Source organism: Schistocerca piceifrons, chromosome 2 (assembly GCF_021461385.2).
Source record: "Schistocerca piceifrons isolate TAMUIC-IGC-003096 chromosome 2, iqSchPice1.1, whole genome shotgun sequence".
In the NCBI taxonomy this organism is placed as follows: domain Eukaryota; kingdom Metazoa; phylum Arthropoda; class Insecta; order Orthoptera; family Acrididae; genus Schistocerca; species Schistocerca piceifrons.
This window is the reverse complement of record NC_060139.1, coordinates 138,788,848-138,811,421: the sequence shown is the minus strand read 5'-3', so window position 1 is coordinate 138,811,421 and position 22,574 is coordinate 138,788,848. Positions and strand designations below refer to the sequence as shown.

The 22,574-nt window shown below is 40.5% G+C and overlaps 1 protein-coding gene and 1 pseudogene across 1 annotated transcript in view; one reads left to right on the top strand and one right to left on the bottom strand.

Annotated features, from left to right (window-relative positions):
• Positions 1-22,574, bottom strand: part of LOC124775195 (sialin-like) — a 526,531-nt gene that overhangs the window by 185,467 nt on the left and 318,490 nt on the right. The window contains exon 4 of the mRNA XM_047250034.1: positions 5,489-5,811. Coding sequence (XP_047105990.1) covers positions 5,489-5,811 — 323 coding nt within the window. The remainder of the gene's footprint in view (positions 1-5,488; positions 5,812-22,574) is intronic.
• On the top strand, positions 11,237-11,354 carry LOC124778936 (annotated as a pseudogene).

Genomic DNA, 22,574 nt, shown 5'->3' with positions numbered 1-22,574 from the left:
TTTAGGTAGCACCGCTGAGGAGGTGGAGCTAATTTCTTGTTATCACCATTGTAACCATCAATTTCTGCAAGCCAATAAACAAGCTTTAAAATCTACAGAGGCTCTCCTCAATTAGTAGCAAATAGCAGGATTGTTTAGTGGTATCGAGGGTGTGCTGGCTGAACGTTTGGTATGCACCTTCAAGACCCAAGTGGAAAAATTAATTGACTTAACTTTTTCTTTCCTACCGTGCATCTCCTTATGAAGGGTCCTAATCTGTGCTGTGATGACCGCTCGCACGGGTTACAATTATCCCTGGTGTACCCCAGAACAATAGCTCTCTATCAAAGACTAATAGATGGCGTCATTTTTCTACACAGGATCCTGTGTAGGTGCAGACGTATGAACGATTTCATCAGCAGTGGAAGCCCACCTTCATCAACCTTTTGATCAGGCTGAAAATGGTCGAAGTCCAGCTGCTTGCCATCGACATGTCATCAAGTCCGGGCAAGACATGGGCCTGAACCCCCGAGGGGCACACTAACACATCGTTTCGTTCCAGATTCCCAGGATGAGACGCTTATCCCACCTACAGACATTGCATCACCCCAAGACCTCCAGCGGACTGACGCGGGTCGGCGAAACTCTCATCCCACGTCGATTGGTCCTGATCCCCCTCCCCCCCCCCTTTCCCCCAAGACAGCGAAGACTCCGAGGCCTCTGGGACTTGCCGTCGCCTCGACGCACCAGTCTCAGGGATGACTGCTACTGTGACCAGGGCAGAGAGCGGCAGTCCTCACGACAGTCACGATACCTGTGTCAAAATAGGCGGCGCCCTTGCGCTCCGTCGAAGCCACGCCGGAACATCGAGTATAAACCCAGACTGACTGGTGGCGCACCGAGAACTACGGACCATCGGGTACTTCGCCAGGCTCGTTGGTCGCGGCACAAAACCACTTCTCCATCCGGTCGCAAGTGACTGGGGGGGCAGCACGTCTCTTCCTGAAGAGTGCGTGATGACTGGGTGTTGTGTGATGTCCTCAGGTTAGTTAGGTTTAAGTAGTTCTAAGTTATATGGGACTGATGACCTTAGAAGTTTAGTCCCATAATGCTCAGAGCCATTTGAACCATTTTGAACCTGAAGAGTGGCTGTTTTAGCCAACCCTGGGACCATAGCGGACAGTTCCCCTAGGCGAGAGTTGACCGAGTCATGCGCCGACTGCTTGCAGTCCATCAGCCAAGTTCTTGTGCCACCGCAGAAGACTGAGTCGCGCCGAGAAGTTAGGCAGGCCACAGTTCTTTGAGTGCTAGTTTTTCTGGTTTTAGTTCCGACTCGCGGAAGTTAGGTGGAGTCTATACCCACATTTGTATTTATTTAGAATTGTTGAATAGGCGGAGTTAATTTCTTGCTATTCCTATCGTAACTGCCGGTTTTCTCTAAACTAATAATGAAGCTGTTTGTAACATCTACAAGGTCTCTCTCTTCAGTTAGTAACAAAAAGTAGGATTTTTCAATTTCCATTCCTGATCTTAAGTTTCTCCCTGTTCTCATTTCTTCTACTTCTCATAACTTTCGTCTTTGTTCGATTTACTCACAATCTATGTTCTGCACTTATTAGAATGTTCATTCCATTCAGTAAATCCTGTAATTCTTCTTCACTTTCAATGAGAATAGCAATGTCATCAGCGAATCTTTTCAGTGATATCCTTTCAGCTTGAATTTTAATCCCACTCTTGAACATTTCTCTTATTTTCGTCATTGTTTCTTCGATGTATATATTGTATTGTAGTTCTGAAAAACTACATCCCTGTCTTACACCCTTTCTAATACGAGCTCTTCCTTCTTGGTCTTCTATTCCTACTGTTTCCTTTTAGTTCTTGTACATTTACCCGTCTTTCCCTACAGCTTACTTCCCTTTTCTTAGAATTTGGAATATCTTGCAACATTTTACATTCTCGAACGGTTTTCCTCGGTCCATAAATTCTATGAATGAGTCTTGGTTTTTCTTCAGTCTTGCTTCCATTATGAAATACAACGTCAGAACGGCCTCTCTAAAAGCCAAACTGATCCTCATCTCACAAATCCTCAATTGTCTGTTTCATTCTTCTGTACATTTGTCAGCAATTTTGATGCATGAGTTGTTAATCCAACTGTGCGATAATTTTCGCACTTGTTGGCTGTTGCAGTCTTTGGAATTGCATGGATGAGTTTTCCGAAAGTCTGGCGGTAAATCGCCATTCTCATACATTCTACACACATAGGTGAATTGTCGTTTTGTTGCCGTTTCCCCCAATGATTTCAGAAATTCCATTGGAATGTTATCTATCCCTTCCGTCTTATTTGATCATAGGTCGTCCAAAGATTTTTCCAATTCTGATTGTAATACTGGATCCCCTAAACCTTCCCAGTCGACTCCTGTTTCTCCTTCTATAACTACCACGTACTGACATTCTCTCATAGAGGCCTTCAATGTACTCTTCCCACCTTTATGATCTCTACTTTACATTTAACAGTGGAATTCCCATTGAGCTTTAATTTTACCGCCCTAGCTTTTAATTTCACAAAAGGTAGTTTTGATTTTTTTATACACTGAGTCAGTCCATTTCTTTTTCGATTTCATTACATTTTCCATGTATCCATTTTTCCTACTTATTTCATTTCTAAGTAACTTAGATATCTGTATTCCTGAATTTCCCTGAAGAGTATTTGCTCTTCTTCCTTTCGTCGATCTTCTGTTAGACATGGGTTCCTCGCAATTAGCTTCCTTGTTTCGATACTTTTCTTTCAAAATTCTTGTTAGGGATGTCCATTCCTCTTCTGCTTACTGCTTACTGAGCTGTTCAAAAGCATCAATGAGGTACATAATTACAATACCAGAAGGAAAAATGACATTCATTACCCCACATTAAGGTTGTCTTTAGCACAAACGCTCCAACAACAGTTTCTGATCACTTCATCTGTATCTACATCTACATGGATACTCTGCAAATCACATTTAAGTGCCTGGCGGAGGGTTCATCGAACCACCTTTACAATTCTCTATTATTCCGATCTCGTAAAGCACACGGAAAGAATGAACACCTATAACTTTCCATACGAGCTCTGATTTCCCTTATTTTATCTTGGTGATCGTTCCGCCTTATGTAGGTCGGTGTCAACAAAATATTTTTGCATTCGGAGGAGAAAGTTGGTGATTGGAATTTCGTGGAAGATTCCGTCGCAACGAAAAACGCGTATCTTTTAATGATTTCCAGCCCAAATCCTGTATCATTTCTGTGACACTCTCTCGCATATTTCGCGATAATACAAAACGTGCTGCGTTTTTTTTTAACTTTATCGATGTACACCGCCAATCCTACCTGGTAAGGATCCCACACCGCGCAGCAGTATTCTATAAGAGGACGGACAAGCGTAGTGTAGGCGGTCTCCTTAGTAGGTATGTTACATTTTCTATGTGTCCTGCCAATAAAATGCAGCATTTGTTTAGCCTTCCCCACAACATTTTCTGTGTGTTCTTTCAAATTTAAGTTGTTCGTAATTGTAATACATAGGTATTTAGTTGAATTTACGGCTTTTAGATTAGACTGATTTATCGTGTAACCGAAGTTTAACGAGTTCCTTTTAGCACTCATGTGGATGACCTCACACTTTTCGTTATTTAGGGTCAACTGCCACTTTTCGCACCATTCAGATATTTTTTCTAAATCGTTTTACAGTTTGTTTTGATCTTCTGATAACTTTATTAGTCGATAAACGACATCATCATCTGCAAACAACCGAAGACAGCTGCTTAGATTGCCTCCCAAATCGTTTATATAGATAAGGAACAGCAAAGAGCCTATAACACTACCTTGGGGAACGCCTGAAATCACTTCTGTTTTAGTCGATGCCCATGATAAGTGGTATAAACTGTCTGACAGCCAGCGAAGCAAAATTTGATAACGAACTGAGAAAGTTTCTCTTTGAAAAGTCCTTCTGTTCTGTAGAAGAAATTCTATTACTGTATTACTGTACTCTGTAGATGGTGGTGGGTAGGAATTACTAACTCACATCTGTGTATCTGGTGTTCCTTTCCGTTTTGTAAATATGAAAAAACTTAGAAATGTTCAGAATGTAACCGTATGTAGAAATTAATTTGCGTTATGAATGTAAAATGACTCGTTCCACATCATTACGATTTATCGTGCAAAACGATTTATGGAACATGTAACTGACTAACTAACTAACGTTGGACATTTTGTAGCCTCCCAGATATCCCGACGTATCGGTCTGTGAATACTTCTCCGAGGATTCCTGAAACACAAGTGTATGCTAGATGTTTACACACAAAAGCGGAACTGAAAAACACCAATCGTTCAGAAATTAGGAACATTCCTACACAAATGCTTAAACATAACGTGAGTGTCTGAGTGTCAAAATAACAATGGTGACGACCTAGAAGACATTTTCTGAACAGGAATCTGTTTGAAATGATAGTACGGAAGGGATCCGTTGTAATGACTGAAAATGTCTTGCAATATAATCCTCGCCCTTCTAACAACCCTACCCCAAAAAAGGTCAAAAATTAATTATGATTGTGGTGTTGCTCACGCTGCTAAATACTGCATTTTCGGGCAACAACAAAGTTATTTTATGTGGCAGGTGTCATTAGAGCACAGTTAATAAAGTCATTTCATGAAATAATGGATAAACTAGGCACTCATCTTTTCGTGTTTCCCACGCTGGTCTGGTTGTGAAATCGTGGCTCAATCGTCGAAAATCTAGGTAGTGATGATTCCAAGCTTGGATGCAAAGAGGCCTAGGTGTTATTCTGCGATATTCAAAAGTTTTATAGATGTGTTTCATAAACCATTCTTGAAGATTAAACTTTTGCAAGTTAAGACGATGGTGATGTAAAATAGTAATCAGCACTCCGAATTTAAGTTACACTTCTTTTTTATTACTTTTGTTGCAAAATCACGCAACTTACAATACATAACATCACAATATAAAACATACTTGAAAGTATCTTCCTCATTGTTAAAGTTCACATTTCATAAACTGACTACAATTTGCGTCTTTTCAACATGACGACCAAGACTTGACTCCTCAATAATCGCTTACGCGCCCAAAAATCAGAGTTACAAGTACGTCAAAGATCATAGTGAGAAAAGAAAGAATTCACATAAGAATATTATCATTGCAATATAAACATATCGATTTATCAAAGTGCCTCTACATTAATGAAATCAAATCTGAATGTTGTCTCGGAAATATGTTAACTACTTTACAGAAACACAGTAGAATATTGCTGGTATCGAGAGGTTGAGGTGAGGTGCCGTAATGGTTACGTAATTCAAGTACCATTACACCCTCTTTCACCATATCAACATCGGCCCGTTTTTTTGCCACATTCTTTAGACGGGATTTCTGGTTCTTTAAGGAATCGGAGGTTTACTGGTGTCACTCATAAGCTAAAAGAAGGGATTCAAAACTTATGAACAGATATATAGGAAGGGTTGCCCGCACCTCGTCCCAGAAGGCGGTTCTGTTGAAGGCATCGAAGTCGCCCGCGGCAGTGAGGTTGGCAGCCGCGCCGTCATCTTCCGCCCCGGCGTAGCATTCGCCGACGGGCGCGCTGGCGTTGTCTACGCCGCCGGCCTGCTGCAGCGTCTCGTTGAGGTCGGGGGGCTGCACCATGGCCACGATGGCGATGTTGATGGCGACGCGCAGCATGTAGTTGGTGAAGAAGCCGAAGAAGCCCACCACGCAGAGCACAGCTCGCGCCGGCACCGCCTCCCGAGCCCGCCTCGCCGCCCCCAGCGCCCGCCGCCACCTCAGCCCGGCAGCAGCTGCCGAAAGCACGCACAGACACTCTGCAGCAGGGCCCCGGGACACGGCTACTAGACAACACCTCCAAAAGAATACAGTGCATTGCAAGAAATATTGATGCTTCATTAAAGCCCTAAACCGCACGGGGTTGGGAGAGTTACTTTACGTCCAATGAAGAACGCATCTGTAATAAGGCCCATTATCAGGGGAAGGATGGGTTTGGGGGAGGTACTATATGTCCAATGAAGAAAAAATGTAAAAAAATTAAATTTGTTATCTGCTGATGATTAAATTAACAATGTACTTTTTAAGGGGATGCTGATGTGTTATTAGGGTGCAGGACATGAAAATATCATTCAGCACCCTGTTAGTAACGTCAACATGATTTCAGTAATGTGTCCTACCAAGTGAGGAGTGATGGGGCTTACTTTATGCTCACCCTAAAAAAGTTCAGACAGTGCAAATTTCGTTGAGTTTTCTTGACTTACTCACAATATACTTTTTAAAGAAATATTGATGCTTCATTAAAGCCCTAAACCGCACGGCGTTGGGGGAGTTACTCTACGTCCAATGAAGAAAAAATGAAAAAAAAATTGTTATTTGTTGTTGATTAAACTAACAATACACATTTTAAGGGGGTGCTGATGTGTTATTAGGGTGCAGGACATGAAAATATCATTCAGTACCCTGTTAGTAACATCAACACGTTTTCGGTAATGTGTCCTACCAAGGGAGAGGTGAGGGGGCCTACTATGCTCACCCTAAAAAAGTTCAGACAGTGCAAATTTCGTTGAGTTTTCTTGACTTTCCTCACAATATACTTATTAAAGCTGTATTGATGCTTCATTAAAGTCCTAAACCGCACGTGGTTGGGGGAGTTACTTTATGTCCAATGAAGAAAAAAATGTAACAAAATTAAATTTGTTTTTGTTGTTGATTAAATTAACAATACACTTTTTAAGGGGGTGCTGATGTGTTATTAGGGTGCAGGACATGAAAATATCATTCAGCACCCTGTTAGTAACGTCAACATGATTCCAGTAATGTGTCCTACCAAGTGAGGAGTGATGGGGCTTACTTTATGCTCACCCTAAAAAAGTTCAGACAGTGCAAATTTCGTTGACTTTTCTTGACTTTACTCACAATATACTTTTTAAAGAAATATTGATGCTTCATTAAAGTCCTAAACCACACGGGGTTGGGGGAGTTACTTTACGTCCAATGAAGAAAAAATGAAAAAAAATAAATTTGTTATTTGTTGTTGATTAAATTAACAATACACATTTCAAGGGGGTGCTGATGAGTTATTAGGGTGCAGGACATGAAAATATCATTCAGCACCCTGTTAGTAACGCCAACACGTTTTCAGTAACGTGTCCTACCAAGGAAGGGGTGAGAGGGCTTACTTTATGCTCAGCCTAAAAAATTTCAGACAGTGCAAATTTCGTTGAGTTTTCATGACTTTACTCACAATATACTTTCTAAAGAAATATTGATGCTTCATTAAAGTCCTAAACCTCACGGTGTTGGGGGAGTTACTATACATCCAATGAAGAAAAAAAGAACAAAAATAAATTTGTTATTTGTTGTTGATTAAACTAACAATACACATTTTAAGGGGGTGCTGATGTGTTATTAGGGTGCAGAACATGAAAATATCATTCAGCACCCTGTTAGTAATGTCAACACGTTTTCAGTAATGTGTCCTACCAAGGGAGGAGTGATGGGGCTTACTTTATGCTCACCCTAAAAAGTTCAGACAGTGCCAATTTCGTTGAGTTTTCTTGACTTTACTCACAATATACTTTTTAAAGATATATTGATGCTTCATTAAAGTCCTAACCCGCACGTGGTTGGGGGAGTTACTTTATGTCCAATGAAGAAAAAATGTAAAAAAATTAATTTTGTTTTTTGTTGTTGATTAAATTAACAATACACTTTTTAAGGGGTTGCTGATGTGTTATTAGGGTGCAGAACATGAAAATATCATTCAGCACCCTGTTAGTAATGTCAACACGTTTTCAGTAATGTGTCCTACCAAGGGAGGAGTGATGGGGCTTACTTTATGCTCACCCTAAAAAAGTTCAGACAGTGCAAATTTTGTTGTGGATTGGCAAGAGAGCCAACCCACTCTGAGAGGAAGCCGAAAGGCACGCGTTTCAGCTCACGCAGGCTGGCGTGAGGTCTGGAACAGGACAAGGAAGTTAGACTTTAGCAAAAAAGGACGTAGCTGTTGGAATACTTAACTTTAATCCGTAAATGGTGAACATCGCTCTTGACGGTACATGTTTTACAGCATCAATAGTAACTGGTAATGGCGCTTTGCTAGGTCGTAACAAGTGACGTAGCTGAAGGCTATGCTAACTTTCGTCTCGGCAAATGGGAGCGTAATTTTTCAGTGAACCATCGCTAGCAAAGTCGGCTGTACTACTGGGGCGAGTGCTAGGAAGTCTCTCTAGACCTGCCGTGTGGCGGCGCTCGGTCTGCAATCACTGATAGTGGCGACACGCGGGTCCGACGTGTACTAACGGACGGCGGCCGATTTAAAGGCTACCACCTAGCAAGTGTGGTGTCTGGTGGTGACACCACAAATTTCGTTGAGTTTTCTTGACTTTACTCACAATATACTTTTTAAAGAAATATTGATGCTTCATTAAAGTCCTAAACCGCATGGGGTTGGGGGAGTTACTTTATGTCCAATGAAGAAAAAATGAAAAAAAAATTGTTATTTGTTGTTGATTAAACTAACAATACACATTTTAAGGGGGTGCTGATGTGTTATTAGGGTGGAGAACATGAAAATATTATTCAGCACCCTGTTAGTAATGTCAACACGTTTTCAGTAATGTGTCCTACCAAGGGAGGGGTGAGGGGGCTTACTACGCTCAGCCTAAAAGATTTCAGACGGTGCAAATTTCGTTGAGTTTTCTTGACTTTACTCACAATATACTTTTTAAAGATATATTGGTGCTTCATTAAAATCCTAACCCGCACGTAGTTGGGGGAGTTACTTTATGTCCAATGAAGAAAAAAGTGTAAAAAATTTAAATTTGTTTTTTGTTGTTGATTAAATTAACAATACACTTTTTAAGGGGTGCTGATGGGTTATTAGGGTGCAGAACATGAAAATATCATTTAGCACCCTGTTAGTAATGTCAACACGTTTTCAGTAATGTGTCCTACCAAGGGAGGACTGATGGAGCTTACTTTATGCTCACCCTAAAATAGTTCAGACAGTGCAAATTTCGTTGAGTTTTTTTGACTTTACTCACAATATACTTTCTAAAGATATATTGATGTTTCATTGAAGCCCTAAACCGCACGGGGTTGGGGGAGTTACTTTATGTCCAATGAAGAAAATAATGTAAAAAAATTAAAAAAGATATATTAACGTTTCATTAATGTCCTAAAACGGACGCTATTGAATATGACGTTCATTGGAGGATGTGACATCTGCCAATGATGCTTAAATTTTTAGGTTAACTTTAACTGAAAAATTTAAAACATTTATCAAACGCAGTAGAAGTATTCGTTAGAAACAACAAACCTGTCTTTAAAAGCTCTAAAATGTAAAATAACTGACTCGATTACAATATTTTCAAAAAATGGGAGTGAAGCATTCCTCTTCCGTCCCCCACCCCCCTCCCCCACACCGGCTTGGTATTGCAAGGGTTAATCATAATTCTTTTTGAAACGAATCTAACGCACTGAAATGAGAGATCTACAGATTGACTCGATGAGGCTGAAATCAGTGATGAGGTATTGACATGGTATATTATCAGTGCAAGCGGTTCAGATGTGCTGATATCTAATAAATAAGGTGTGACAGTTGAAAATTCAAGCCAGACTGAGGCTCGGTTCAGGATTTCGTGCTGTGTGAAAAATCTTTCCCAGAAGACAAATTTCTTAAGAGGGAATGGTACATTCTTTATTGTTACAAGTTTCTTAAATCCTCTTTTTCTCCAAATCCAAAATTAAATTTCGTTACTTCAGAAATCTTTTCTTTTATATACTAAAATCTCGGTTCATTTGAAATCAAATTCGTGCTTCCTTAAAAAACTAACACTTTGCTTCATCAAAAAATTGAGAACCTGATACTTTAAAAGTGATAAAATCTTACTTCTTCAAGAGGAAGAAAGAAAAAAAAGGAAAAAGAAGAAAAAAGTTTGTTCCTTGGTCAGGAACTGAAACTACCTTGTACTTAAAATTGAGACACATTTCGACAAAATTTTCTATTTATTGGGCCACATCACTGTAAACTACTAAAACAGCTAAATTGCCGACTTTTCGAGTGATTTGCTGCGGTCGTCTTCAGGACAGTTCATTGCTGTATACACGTGAACCGCTCTGAAGAATACAGCAGCAAGTCACTCGACAGCCCAATAACCAAAATTATTTTATCTAAAAGAACACCAGTCGTGGAACCGCATGAATTTACATCTGGGGGATTAGAAAGACGCTTCAGTTGTATTTAATCATTTTGTCGTCAGATCTTAACCGGTTTAGTGGCACTGAAAACCACATCCTCAGGTGGCATCTGCATAATAATCAATCACGAAAGGGTAACAGATCCTAAAATATCCTTTAAGATCAAAAAATTTTAAAGAAATTTTAAATACTCGTATAACACAGAATATTGTAGTTACACAGCCGGCCAGGGTGGCCGAGCGGTTCTAGGCGCTACAGTCTGGAACCTCGCGACCGCTACGGTCGCAGGTTCGAATCCTGCCTCGGGCATTGATGTGTGTGATGTCCTTAGGTTAGTTAGGTTTAAGTAGTTCTAAGTTCTAGGGGACTGATGACCTTAGAAGTTATGTCCCGTAGTGCTCAGAGCCATTTGAACCATTATGTAGTTACATAACTGTCATAAGAGTAAAGTATCTCGGAACACAGAAGCCAATATTCGTTATCAGGCCAAGCTAATAAACCACTAAATGGTGGTACGTCAGTGAATGAAAATCAGCCGGACGTAGGGATCCAAGTCCAAAAAGGTCGGTCGAGACTAACAATGGATTGGCGTGATGTAGTGTGTTTAGGCTCCACCGCCCATTTTGGACTTCGATCCCTATGTCCGCCCCATTTTGATTCATTGACGTACCGCCATTTAGCGCTTTATTAGTTTCGTCTGACAAAGAATGTTCGGTTCGATGTTCCGGGCCACTCAGCCCTTATGACAAAGATGAGTATTGTTTTCTCTGTTTTACGTGTTTTTAAACGTTCTTCAAAATTTTTCATGATAGTGGTATTTGAGGTACTGTTACTCTTTCATCATTCATTATTACGCAGATTTCACCTCATTATGTGGTTTTCAGTGCCACGAAACCGGTTGAGGTCTGATGACAAAAAGATTAGATACCGCTGAAGTGGCTTCTTAATCACCGAGATCGTTATTCACAGCTGTGGTGCTCCGTCTACAAGCTTTTCTGTTTATTTATAACAAAAGCGGCCAGCGGCCTTGCCGCAGTGGTAACACCGCTTCCCGTCAGATCACCGAAGTTAAGCGCTGTCGGGCTGGGCTAGCACTTGGGTGGGTGACCATCCGGTCTGCCGAGCGCTGTTGGCAAGCGGGGTGCACTCGGCCCTTGTGAGGCAAACTGAGGGGCTACTTGATTGAGAAGTGGCGGCTCTGGTCTCAGAAACTGACCTACGGCCTGGAGAGCGGTGTGCTGACCACAAGCTCCTCCATATCCGCACCCAGTGACACCTGTGGGCTGAGGATGACACGGCGGCCAGTCGGTACCTTTGGGCCTTCATGGCCTGTGCGGGAGGAGTTTAGATTTTAGTTTTTATAACAAAAGCATCTACGATGGTATGTAAAAATTAATTAACCTTAGGGCATGCTAAGTTTTCAATCTCTCCCCCGGTGATATGTACAATCTGCTAATCATTTGTCGTTAAGGTAGAGAATTACGTCGAAATTGTTGAAACAGTAATTCATTAGGATGCGGGTTTCATATGCAACAAATTTAACATATTTCTATACCGGTACTGTAGAAGTTTTTTGTTTTAGATTATAAAAATATATAATTTTTAAGAACCTATGCGTAATTGTTACTTTAGCCATAGAAAATTTGTTAATTAAGTCACTTAATATTACTGAAAATCGTCGCAAGTTTCGTCCTTGCCCAGTTCAATATTATAATTTTGCGTACTCAAATTAATCTGTGGTCCAAGGTTTGAACTGTTCTGCATTGTCTCTAGTAAGGGGTATTCACTACGTTCACGTCACGGAATTTTTCTACTCTTTGATATCTTATTTTTAACTGTATCATACATTATGAAAATTATTTTTGTATCTGGTTTGAGGTCACTAATATTTATCCAGACATTCTGCCAGTTTATACTAGTGTAATTACCGTCAATGCGATTTGAATTTTTCTCTTCTTCTCAAATACTCGTAAATATTTCTGGTGTTGAGGTCCTCCGATTTTTCATGCTGCTTAGTTCAAAATAACACTACCGCACTTTTCACAGTTATCGTATCGACATCTGATGGAGCAATATTTCCTATCGACCCCAATCTACTGAGTAACATTTTCACTATCGTGCTGTGAACTGCGTGCATTATCTTACTGGTTCGGTTAATATATAAGAGAGTGTATTGTGATTTAACCTCTTTGGTAGCTAAGCCTGGTCAATGTATGACAAAGCTATAATTGGACATTGGGACCTTAAAGACAGTTTTTCACCAGACAAATCAGTATACAGTGGTTATCATCTATTCTTTGTGATCGATATTAACGCAGCGATGCGAAACATCTTACTAAGCACTATCTGTCAGTGAATATCGTCCTTTCTAGTCGATCGAAAGTACTTTGCTCATATTTCTGCATGTTGCTCGAATTGTATTAACTCTGTGATCTCAGCTCTTAAAGTCCCGTGGGTGCGGCATTAGAAACATTGCTAACTGTCTCATTTCATCCACTCTCTGTAATCAGGTGATTTATTTTCTGTCATAATTCGGACCCACTAGCATGATCTTCGATTTATTCTTATTCAGTGCTGCCCCTTTAATGGGAATACAGTAGGAGATTATTTTCCGTGCCGCTTCTTTCTTCGTGTTAATTATGACGTTGATGTAAGCGAGTGACACATACGGTTTTTACGACATAAGTGTAGTTGCCGTTTAATCGTGCGCAGCAATACTTCGTAATAGTTCTACGCTTATTGCATATGACTTCAAAAGGGAGCCATCGCTGGCGTACAGATTGATTTATCGGGTTGGTTGTCAGTTAATTTTAAATGTGCATTTTTGTACGACCTCTTAGCAGAGTCGCACAGAAATCCATTTTTCACTTTGTTCGTTCCAAAAAAGTGTGGTTTACTAAGTCAAACGCTTTTTTTAGATCTAAAAAGTCAAATTGTATTTTCGTGGTCGCGAAAGTGGTACGATGTCTTTGGATTCGTGTAGAGCATTTGTCATGATATCCGTGGAATTACGCTCATGTCGTACATTATTCTGTTCAAAAGTTGAATTTTCAGCTAACGATTCGAGCTAGCTGTCTCAAATCCGAGGTAAGAGATGTGATAAGCTTTTATTAGTTCACGGTTTTACAATGCGGCGTTTTCGGTTTTAAAACTGGCAGCCCCTCCGAGAACTGAGATGAATGTTACATATCCGTTATTATATCATTGTACTTCCGCATGAACTCCTCCTTTGACGTCCCAGAAAAGTACATGAAATTCTGTTACGAAGCCATCAAAACTAGCCTATTTATACCTGAATGACTCTGTAACTGTTTTAACTAACTCTTCATTTTTTTATATTTGACTGAAAATCATCGATGTCATTTCTGTTTCTTGAAGGTAAAACTGTTGTCTAGCAATGACTGCCTAGCCGCTTGCATATATATCCGCGTAATACTGTGCGAAAGAGATGTTTTAGCTCTGAGCGCAGCAGATGTTCACTACCTCTCTCGTCTTAAAAGGAGAACACCAACTTTTGTTCGCCTATAAATATGACTGAGGTTGCTTCTTCTGTCAATTCCGGTAGAAACAGTGGCATTATTTTTGTTCCCTCCAGTTCCCTGATTAGTGATTTTTCTTCTGGTTCTGTTTGTGCCAACAATGCTTTATTTTATTATTGTAAGGGTCATGGGACATAAGAATTAATGTAGTAATGAGTGTCTTACAAAGTATGCTTCAGCGTGAGCATGTTTAATCCGGTAATTCCTAGACTGCGGTTTAGCATACTGCGTGAACACATTTCGTCCAGGTCTCTTTTACCCATCGGAACAGAAGTACGTCTCCCATATGTGAGGTTAATCGCCAGTCTCCCTTCCTCTATATTATGTTCGGTGTACTCCTCCAATAAGTGGAAAATGCAGTGACCTGAAATATATATGCACCACATTGCGCACTCGAAGATAGTCTCATGAATCTCGTCTAACCAAGTTGTCGAAATATTTTACGCACTAGTAAACTGCACAACATAATTAAACGGTCACTTTTTCGAAACCCCGTAATTGCCATCTATCGCGACGCATAAGTTTGAAATTTGTCTCAAAAGTGGGCACAGCTTTCCTCTATCAGTGGCACAAAAGCATGGCGCCCTACGATGTCCCCATGAAACAACAAGATGTCACCACATACGAAAAAAAGGTGTAAGAGCTCAGACATTCATACGGGGTATAAGGTGGGTTAATGATGTCACACTGGCACCAAATTTCACCACAGTTCTGCTCAACTTCACCGTGGACATGCCACGTCTAACGCACATTTAAACCCTTCTTTTGACACCACTGCTAAAGGGGTCAAGACTCTAACGCCGAGCTTTCAATTCATTCGATCTTTTATGGGGGGCCGGGTAAAACATTTCGGACACACTGTCGCTCAGATCCAACACGAAAAGGCCTTAGTGAGTAGCATGCCAGTCTCAATGAAACAACCTCCTCCCTTGTGGCGGTGATTCCCACACATTTCGAGGTCGAAAGTGACAATTTGCAGTGCGAAGAGTAACAGGATGACGTTCTCGACAACCTTTGACACTGCTGACACCATCGGACTATTCAACCCTATTCTAAGGACATTGTGGGCCAGCAGCATCATTGAACATGGTCGCACGACTTTTAAGTGCAATGCTCTGGTATACAGGGTGGAACCACTAAGGACCGTTCAAAACCATTCGACGAAATCTGAAAGTGATCCGAAGTAGCAATGGGTGCATATGTGTTTTCAAGCCTCCTGTTTCGCGCCACCTGACCTGATTACAGAGGGGTGCAATATTGACATATGCGTGAATAAAACGGTAAAGGGTGACTCTAGGGATATCCAGTTGAGAATCATCCTTGGTGCCTCCTTCTCACCTTTGTTGAGCATCTTAAAAGTGTAATTGTACAGACGGAACCTATGACGAGAATCCCCCGCCCCTGCAGGCAAGATACGCTACTGCATCTCTGCTTGCTATTAGAAGGGTGTGCCTTTCTGCAAGTGCCTAGACTTTGTCAGTGGTTGTCTCTGTTGGGTACATTTTTAAATGCTCAACAGAGGCGAACGGGTGGCACCAAGGTTGTTGCTGAACTGCAGCGTCTTAGAAGGATCCTTTGTGCTTTTATTCACGCTTATATAAACGTCACAAACCTCTGTGATCACGCCACAGGCACGGGCGAGACAAGAGGGCTGTAAAAGCATAAGCACCCATTTCTGTGTTGGATCGCAGTTTTTAACGATGCCTAACGCTTCCAACCTGTACACCAGAGCGAAAACTGCTCTTGCACTGCACTCCAAAGGGGTGTGATCACGTTCAGTGGTGTTGCTGCCACAAAATGGCCTTAGAAAAGGGTGAAATGGTCTGAGGGTTGTTAGTAGCGTCTAAAGTTATCAAATGTGTGGTAGTCAACACCCCAAGAGAAGGACTGGTTTCACTGACGACATTTATGTCACCCCTAAGGCCATTTCATCTTGATTCTGGGCTGTGGTATGTCTAAAATGTTTTCCTCGACCACCTTTAAGAAATCCGCGTGATTTCAATACTGGGAGTCGCGGCTCTGCTCTTCATTGCAGAGACGTCAAAAGAAGGGGTGAAATATGCGTAGGATGGAGTGTAACGACCTCCCCACGACGTCAAACGTCCACGGTGTCGTTGAGCATAAAAGTGGTGAAATTTAAAAAGTTTTCAATGGTATTGTTGTTGATTAGATCTGTATATGCAGCTTCTTGTGCTAAGGTGTAATTATGTCCACTCACTTTTATCTAGGCCCACATGGTCGAAATTACAATATTAGATTTTTCAAATAAATAGTTTTACAGATAAAACACAACCGCAGTGACATTTGCAAAATTTTGTCAGCTGCCAACCCCAGCTACGAGAAGTTAACCTTGGTTTTTGATTGAGATTTCTCGACTTTCCAAGGTCTCAAAAACCTTTCATTTTCCAGGAACTTTACACCTAGATTACTAGGCCCACCAACGAAGTATAGATGAAAAATATTGTTTATCATGTAAATCGCGTATTTTCAATTAAAAATACGGATTTTCGCGGCATTCTTTCTCGTATTCAAAGTTGACTGCCAGGCCACTTGGTGCGCTGCTGTCGTTTACTGTTTCCGTATCATATCATGGATTTTGCAATTCTTATACTTTGGTATTCTGTGAATGACCGTCTTCAGTTCAGACATCGACTGCTGCGCACGGAATACGCGTTAGCAATGTTCTCGCGAGTTAGAAAGCGTGTTGAAATATGTGACAAGCAACTTTTAGACTGTATTCCCTTGGGGAGAAGACTGAATGTCACATGGTTCATGCATAATAATTAATTTTATTCTTCTGTGTATTATGAGCTGTGTTTTGAATTGAAATAATTGAGATTTAACGATTCTACTTAATACGCCATGTGATCATGTTATGGAGGTAAAAATAAGGGAGATGGCGCTACAGACTTAATGTGTACCTTGTTTTGAAGCCGCTATTTTAGGTATCCTAAAACGTTAGGAATCAATGCTTGCATAGAGATTGTTTACGACTGCTTTTTTGTTCTTGGTTTCTGTCGTTTGCACGCGACAGGTTTTAAATAGTAAATATTACAGTGCTTACGCCAATAACGTAGTGTCAAGAAGACGCTTTCAGACTTTTTTCTGGTGTTAAATGCGTATTTGATCCAGTAAGAAGAGGCATTTGTCCTCGTAAATGTAACTTTCTTTTGTTTTTACATTTCACATAACGAAAAAGGAAAGTATGTGATGTGAAAAAGATGCTTTCGTAATCTATTTAAATTCTCTTTTACTGCATTTGAATCGATAGCTGATAAAGTTAGAATCCCGAAAACAACGCTTGTTTACTTGCTGCTACTGATTCTTAGTCGTTACATTTTCAACTTTCAAATCGTATGCACAACATGTTTGAAGTTCACATTTGCAAAAATACTTACCTGTGTTTTCTTTGTTAACCCATAAAAGTGTACAACGAGGAAAGAAATATGCGAGCCAGGCTATCAAGACTTGTGGATGTCAACAAAGTTAAAGATATTTGGAATATTGAAGGAACAGAACTGCATATTTCCATGAAGGACGGAGTTCTTGTTTCATTACATTGTCAGTGCGCCAATGCCACTGAAGGTTACACATTTTCTCGCTATCAAAGGTTATCTATGAACTGTCAGTCAGTGTGTGACCAATAATAGCAAACAACCATAAATTCAGTTTTGAAAACATATTCAAGTAATATGCAGTACAATAAATTTCACAAATAGGCTGTTCTGATGATATTAATGAGAATTTAAATTAACCTCCAATATTAATTAGTACAAAAGATTACACTGTGAATAAAGGAATGGTATCAATGGCCTAGACCCGGCAAAATGGATATTTTGCTTCAACAAGTATGTAACACCTTTTTTAGGATTTATAGCCTAACCTCTGTAACATGTACATGCTTCGCTGCTAAGGACCGGGATACACGTCCTGCTAAACCATTGTCCAGACACTGTGGACACTCATGCGAGCGCCGCTTTCGATTTTCTACAGTACCATGGACGTCTTTATACGTCCTGAGCCATCGACCTCTTACTTTTGTGGACGAGTTACTTCCATATCACGACGTGTAAATAAATTTCGAGTATTTATCACATCGTTTAAGAGATATAAATATTGTTATAACCACATGATTTGCGATACCGTTCATTTGATATGAAACCCAATACTCGAGAACGATATGGGATATCGTTGTGCTCTAAATTTTAAATAAAATTTCAATATCTTATCTACGTTTCATTCACTGCAATGTATGAGGTAAAATCAACCATACGCAACGTGTAAGCAATACGTGTTTACCTTTGCAAACTCTTTAAAATGTCTTGCAATGTTATACTTAATTTGATGCAGCGTGGTATCTATGACGGATAACGAAAAGAAATTCAGTTCTTTGTCGAGTGAAGGTATCAGACAGTGAGATGTACAACAATCTTTTTTTTTTCACTGAGTAGTTTTCGAAAAATCGGATGTAAGTGTTTCATATCTGCCGCAACTATATCTCTCAGCACAGGAACCAGCATTAGACGAGCAGTACAGCCATAACAAAAGCCGCCCTCAGCACGGAAAGCAGAGAGCACGCCTGTAGCAGCGAAAGTTTTATACAGGTGTTTCATACATATTTTAATAAAGATTTAATTAATAGCATGTAGCTTCACACTTGGTTTTCACCATAAATTAAAGTATCTTTTTAAAAGCAGCCTTCTTACTTCATTTCCCAGAATATTTCTTTCCAGGACCTCTCTCCGTCAATTTTTCAGGAATAACCTGCTTGACTTTACTTTTGAATTTCTTTTTGAGAAGCTTATACCAACATTTGTGATAAACCAATAATACGAGTACTAAAATGCAATGTGGCTTCTGCTTTCATTTATTCATTCAACCATAGCACAGAAGATCAAATTTTCAAGAATGTTTTATACTAGTCATATCCCAACATGGAGGTAAGTGTGCATAATAAGAAATATGATGTATATATGAAGGCTGCACGGGAATAACAATCAAGGTCCATAATAATTTAAAACTTAGTTCTTAATTCCATCTCATAGAGAAATGGAAGTACAGTACTATAACTTGGCAACGTTTGTTTTTTGCAAAAACGATCAAGACGCTCTGAAGTCCGTACTGAAATAAAGCAAAAAAGGTATGAAAATAGTGCCAACTGCGCCCCCAAATAGGCTGGACAAGGAGGTTTACTCGATAAGTTGAGAAGAAACACTCAAGTGTTACTGTTGCCGAGACTGTGCAGGAAGTGTTTTCTTAAGTGAAATGAAGACATCAGGAATGTCGGAGAATGAGGATGAACATTCGAGTCCCGTGCAGAATAAAAGTACAAAGAAAATAAAAGTACTGGGGGGCGTAGATCCAAAAGATTACAAGCCGTAAGTCAGGTTACATGTGACGATTGTAAGTGTTTATAATGAAATGTTTTCAGAATGTTCCATTTACAGAAACGAATAAATTAATGAGGGAATTCAGTCAAAGGAATTCCTATCACACAAAAAATTCACATTGCTTAACTTATCAGTGTAAAATAAATCCTGTGATGCGAAGAAGACCAAACAAAAGTCCATGTGAAGCAACATATCATATTTCCTATGTCTATAAGGTGCGTATTAATAGACAAAGCCGGCCGGGGTGTCCGAGCGGTTCTAGGCGCTACAGTCTGGAACCGCGCGATCGCTACGGTCGCAGGTTCGAATACTGCGTCGGGCATGGATGTGTGTGATATCGTTAGGTTAGTTAGGGTTAAGTAATTCTAAGTTCTAGGGGACTGATGACCTCAGAAGTTAAGTCCCATAGTGCTCAGACACATTTGAACCATTTTTTTAACAGACAAAGACAGGATGTTTAGGTATGTCGACCACCATTCTTGGCATTGCATGGTATTACTAACAGACGTCTTATTACTCTTAAAAAGGCACTGGCTACTACTGAGAAACCACATATGAAGACCAGAGGGAAATATAAAACTGGACCAAACAAAGGGGAAGCCGTATCTAAACTGTATCACCGTAAACAGTTGCCGATAGGCCGGGAATCGCATGATAGCATTCATGATAGCAAAATATTACAGAACAGCTTAATATTTGAAAGTTAGACGTGTTATATTCAGAGAAAAATCTTCCAAACGCATTATCAGACGAACAAAATCGACTGATTTTTTTTGTAACTAACTACAAAGTAAGTTTTGGGTACTCCACCACTGAAACGTTTAGTCTGTGACAAGTTTAGATCCGACTATTCTATACTTGATTTACAGATAAACAACAAGAATGACGCAACTCAGATAAAAACTTTTAATAAGTAGAAACAACATTTAACTACCTAAAATGAACTAAATAAGAGGAAAACAGGCAGGTTTCACGAGATTAAATGTTCCGATGTTTGACGCCCAGAAAATCTGTGATTATGAAAGTAATCAGCATGGATTACCAGAAAAATCTTCCGCTTTCTAATATTTCAAGAAATGAAGCATATTACCGCAGGCAACTATCATTTTATTCATGCAATACTCACTTGCTTTCTTCTGCGAAATCTGTATTTTATACTTATGATGAAACACTTGCCAACAAAGGATCCACCGAGCGACGGGGCGCAGTGGTTAGCACACTGAACTCGCATTCGAGAGAACGACGGCGCAAAACCCGTGCCCGACCATCCCCATTTAGGTTTTCCGTGACTTCCCTAAATCACTTCAGGCAAATGCCGGGATGGTTCCTTTGAAAAGGCACGCCCGACTTCCGTCCCCATCCTACCCTAATCCGAAGGAACCGATGACCTAGCTGTTTGATCCACTCCCCCAAATCAACCAACCAACGAACAAAGAACGTGATGAAGTGTGTTCAGAGTTGCGATATTTCTGTTCGGAAATTTTTCGTGACTCTGTGCGTGAACGCCAGTGTATTCTGTGAGAAGGTATTGTTTTGAGGCAACTAAGATGGTGGACATCGGCTTCAAGATTTTGACGTAATGCCAATACCGCTTTGTTTACCTCCATGGTTCCTGTACTATGCAAATTATACTGCAGCAGAGTCTCTTGCATGATTATTTGCCTTCATCAAACGTGTTTATCCACTACGAGCTGTTTGTGGAATCGGCGTTCATTTCTTGAGTGGCACGATTAGTCTCAGTGTCTCTGTATGAAACGTTCAGGTTTTTAAAGGTGAGTTACGTCGAGACCTTCGTAGCAGTCGGCTGCACAACAGGATCCATTTAGTGCTTATTTTAATATTTAATAATTTCGTGATTTGTGGAGAAAAGAATGAAGGTCACAATCTGAGCCACGTAGGCTCATTGCGGATGCTTTGTGAGAAGAGGCATAAAAGCATTTCATAAGTGAGGTAATGAATTTGCTGGTCGGCGGTTTTGTCACTGAGCTCCATGTAAATGCTCATTTATGCCCAAAGGTAAGGAAAGTGTTCCCTTTCTTAACTGTTCCTAAAATATGGTCAGACAGTACTTAATAAAATCCCATCGGTCTATAACTTTCATTTTATAAGAGGGAGTTTTAATCAGGGCATCTTCTGTACAAATCTTACAATAAATGAGGACCTTATTAGTCTAGTGTACACAGCATATCGTTTCGCAGGCATTTGCTGCTCGCCATGCTTCTGCCACACGATTGGAAGAATTACCCTCTAACGTTACAAAAGTGTAGTATGACTACTACTAGACTTCCTATATCATGATATTGGCACAACTGAACAACATGGTGATATAACGAACGAAACACAATAAATTTGTATCAGTAAAACTGTGGTAGGTCTCGTGAATCATTAATATTACGAAAAAAATTATGAGAAAGTATACGAGTAACATATAAAAGAAAAAGTTCTCAACTACTGTGAGGGACTCTGTTGTATCCTAGCCAGTAATGCCAACCGAGCCCGCTGCCAAAAGGTTGGCAGCATCAAAGTCCGGACGCCGTCCGCATAAGCAGCGCCAACGAGACAGCAAATCGCCGCAAGTCTGCGCGCGCCACCGCTGGCTTCTGGCTTCTTAAGCGCTGGAGTCGCGAGCGCTAGGACAGTTCTGTATTCGCCGCTCAGTTGTATACTCGCCACCGAATTGTGTACTTGCTAGTCAGTTGTGTGTTCATCACAGCAGAGTTGTTGTTTGTCGTCAGCCGACGCTGACCTAGCCGCTCCGACTCGAACTAGACAGATTTCTGTAGACACCGAGTTCACTACTGTGTTTCTGTATCTTCACAAACAAAGATAAGTGCCGACTTTTATTTAATATGAGTGTTTGGGCTTTCATCTTTCTGTTTACTGTTCCAGCGGACCGGTCGGCCCGCTATTAAAAGTGTGGCGGTGACTTCGTAAGCCATTTCTACAGCCAAGTGTTTGTCGCTACGAACACCGCCACAAAAGACTCCTCTACAGAATAGGAGTGTGGAATGAGGAAACTTTCAATTTAGAATTTGATTACTTGGGACTTATGACACAGTATTTTCAGTTCTTCTGGAGGTCTACTAAAAATAAAAACTGTCAAATACTGCACACCGTTTTATACATTGCTTAAGGAGGTGTTGTCCGAGTACATATTGTTTCTCTGTCTAATGTTCACTGAATGAATGTTGCAGTTTCTTCTGAATGACTCAATGCTGACAGCAACAAATCCCTTATATATAATCTGGTTTTGCAGGGTTTCAATTCAGAGACATGTGAACAACGGTCTACATCAAGTTATCAAAGTGACGCCGGAGATCAGTCTGACTGCCTTTTTCTGAACTAAGAACGTTCTTGGTGGCTGCACAGAGTTGTCCCAACAGGCGTCGAAAGGCCCACCGGAACCGAGCGACCACAGTGTCAACC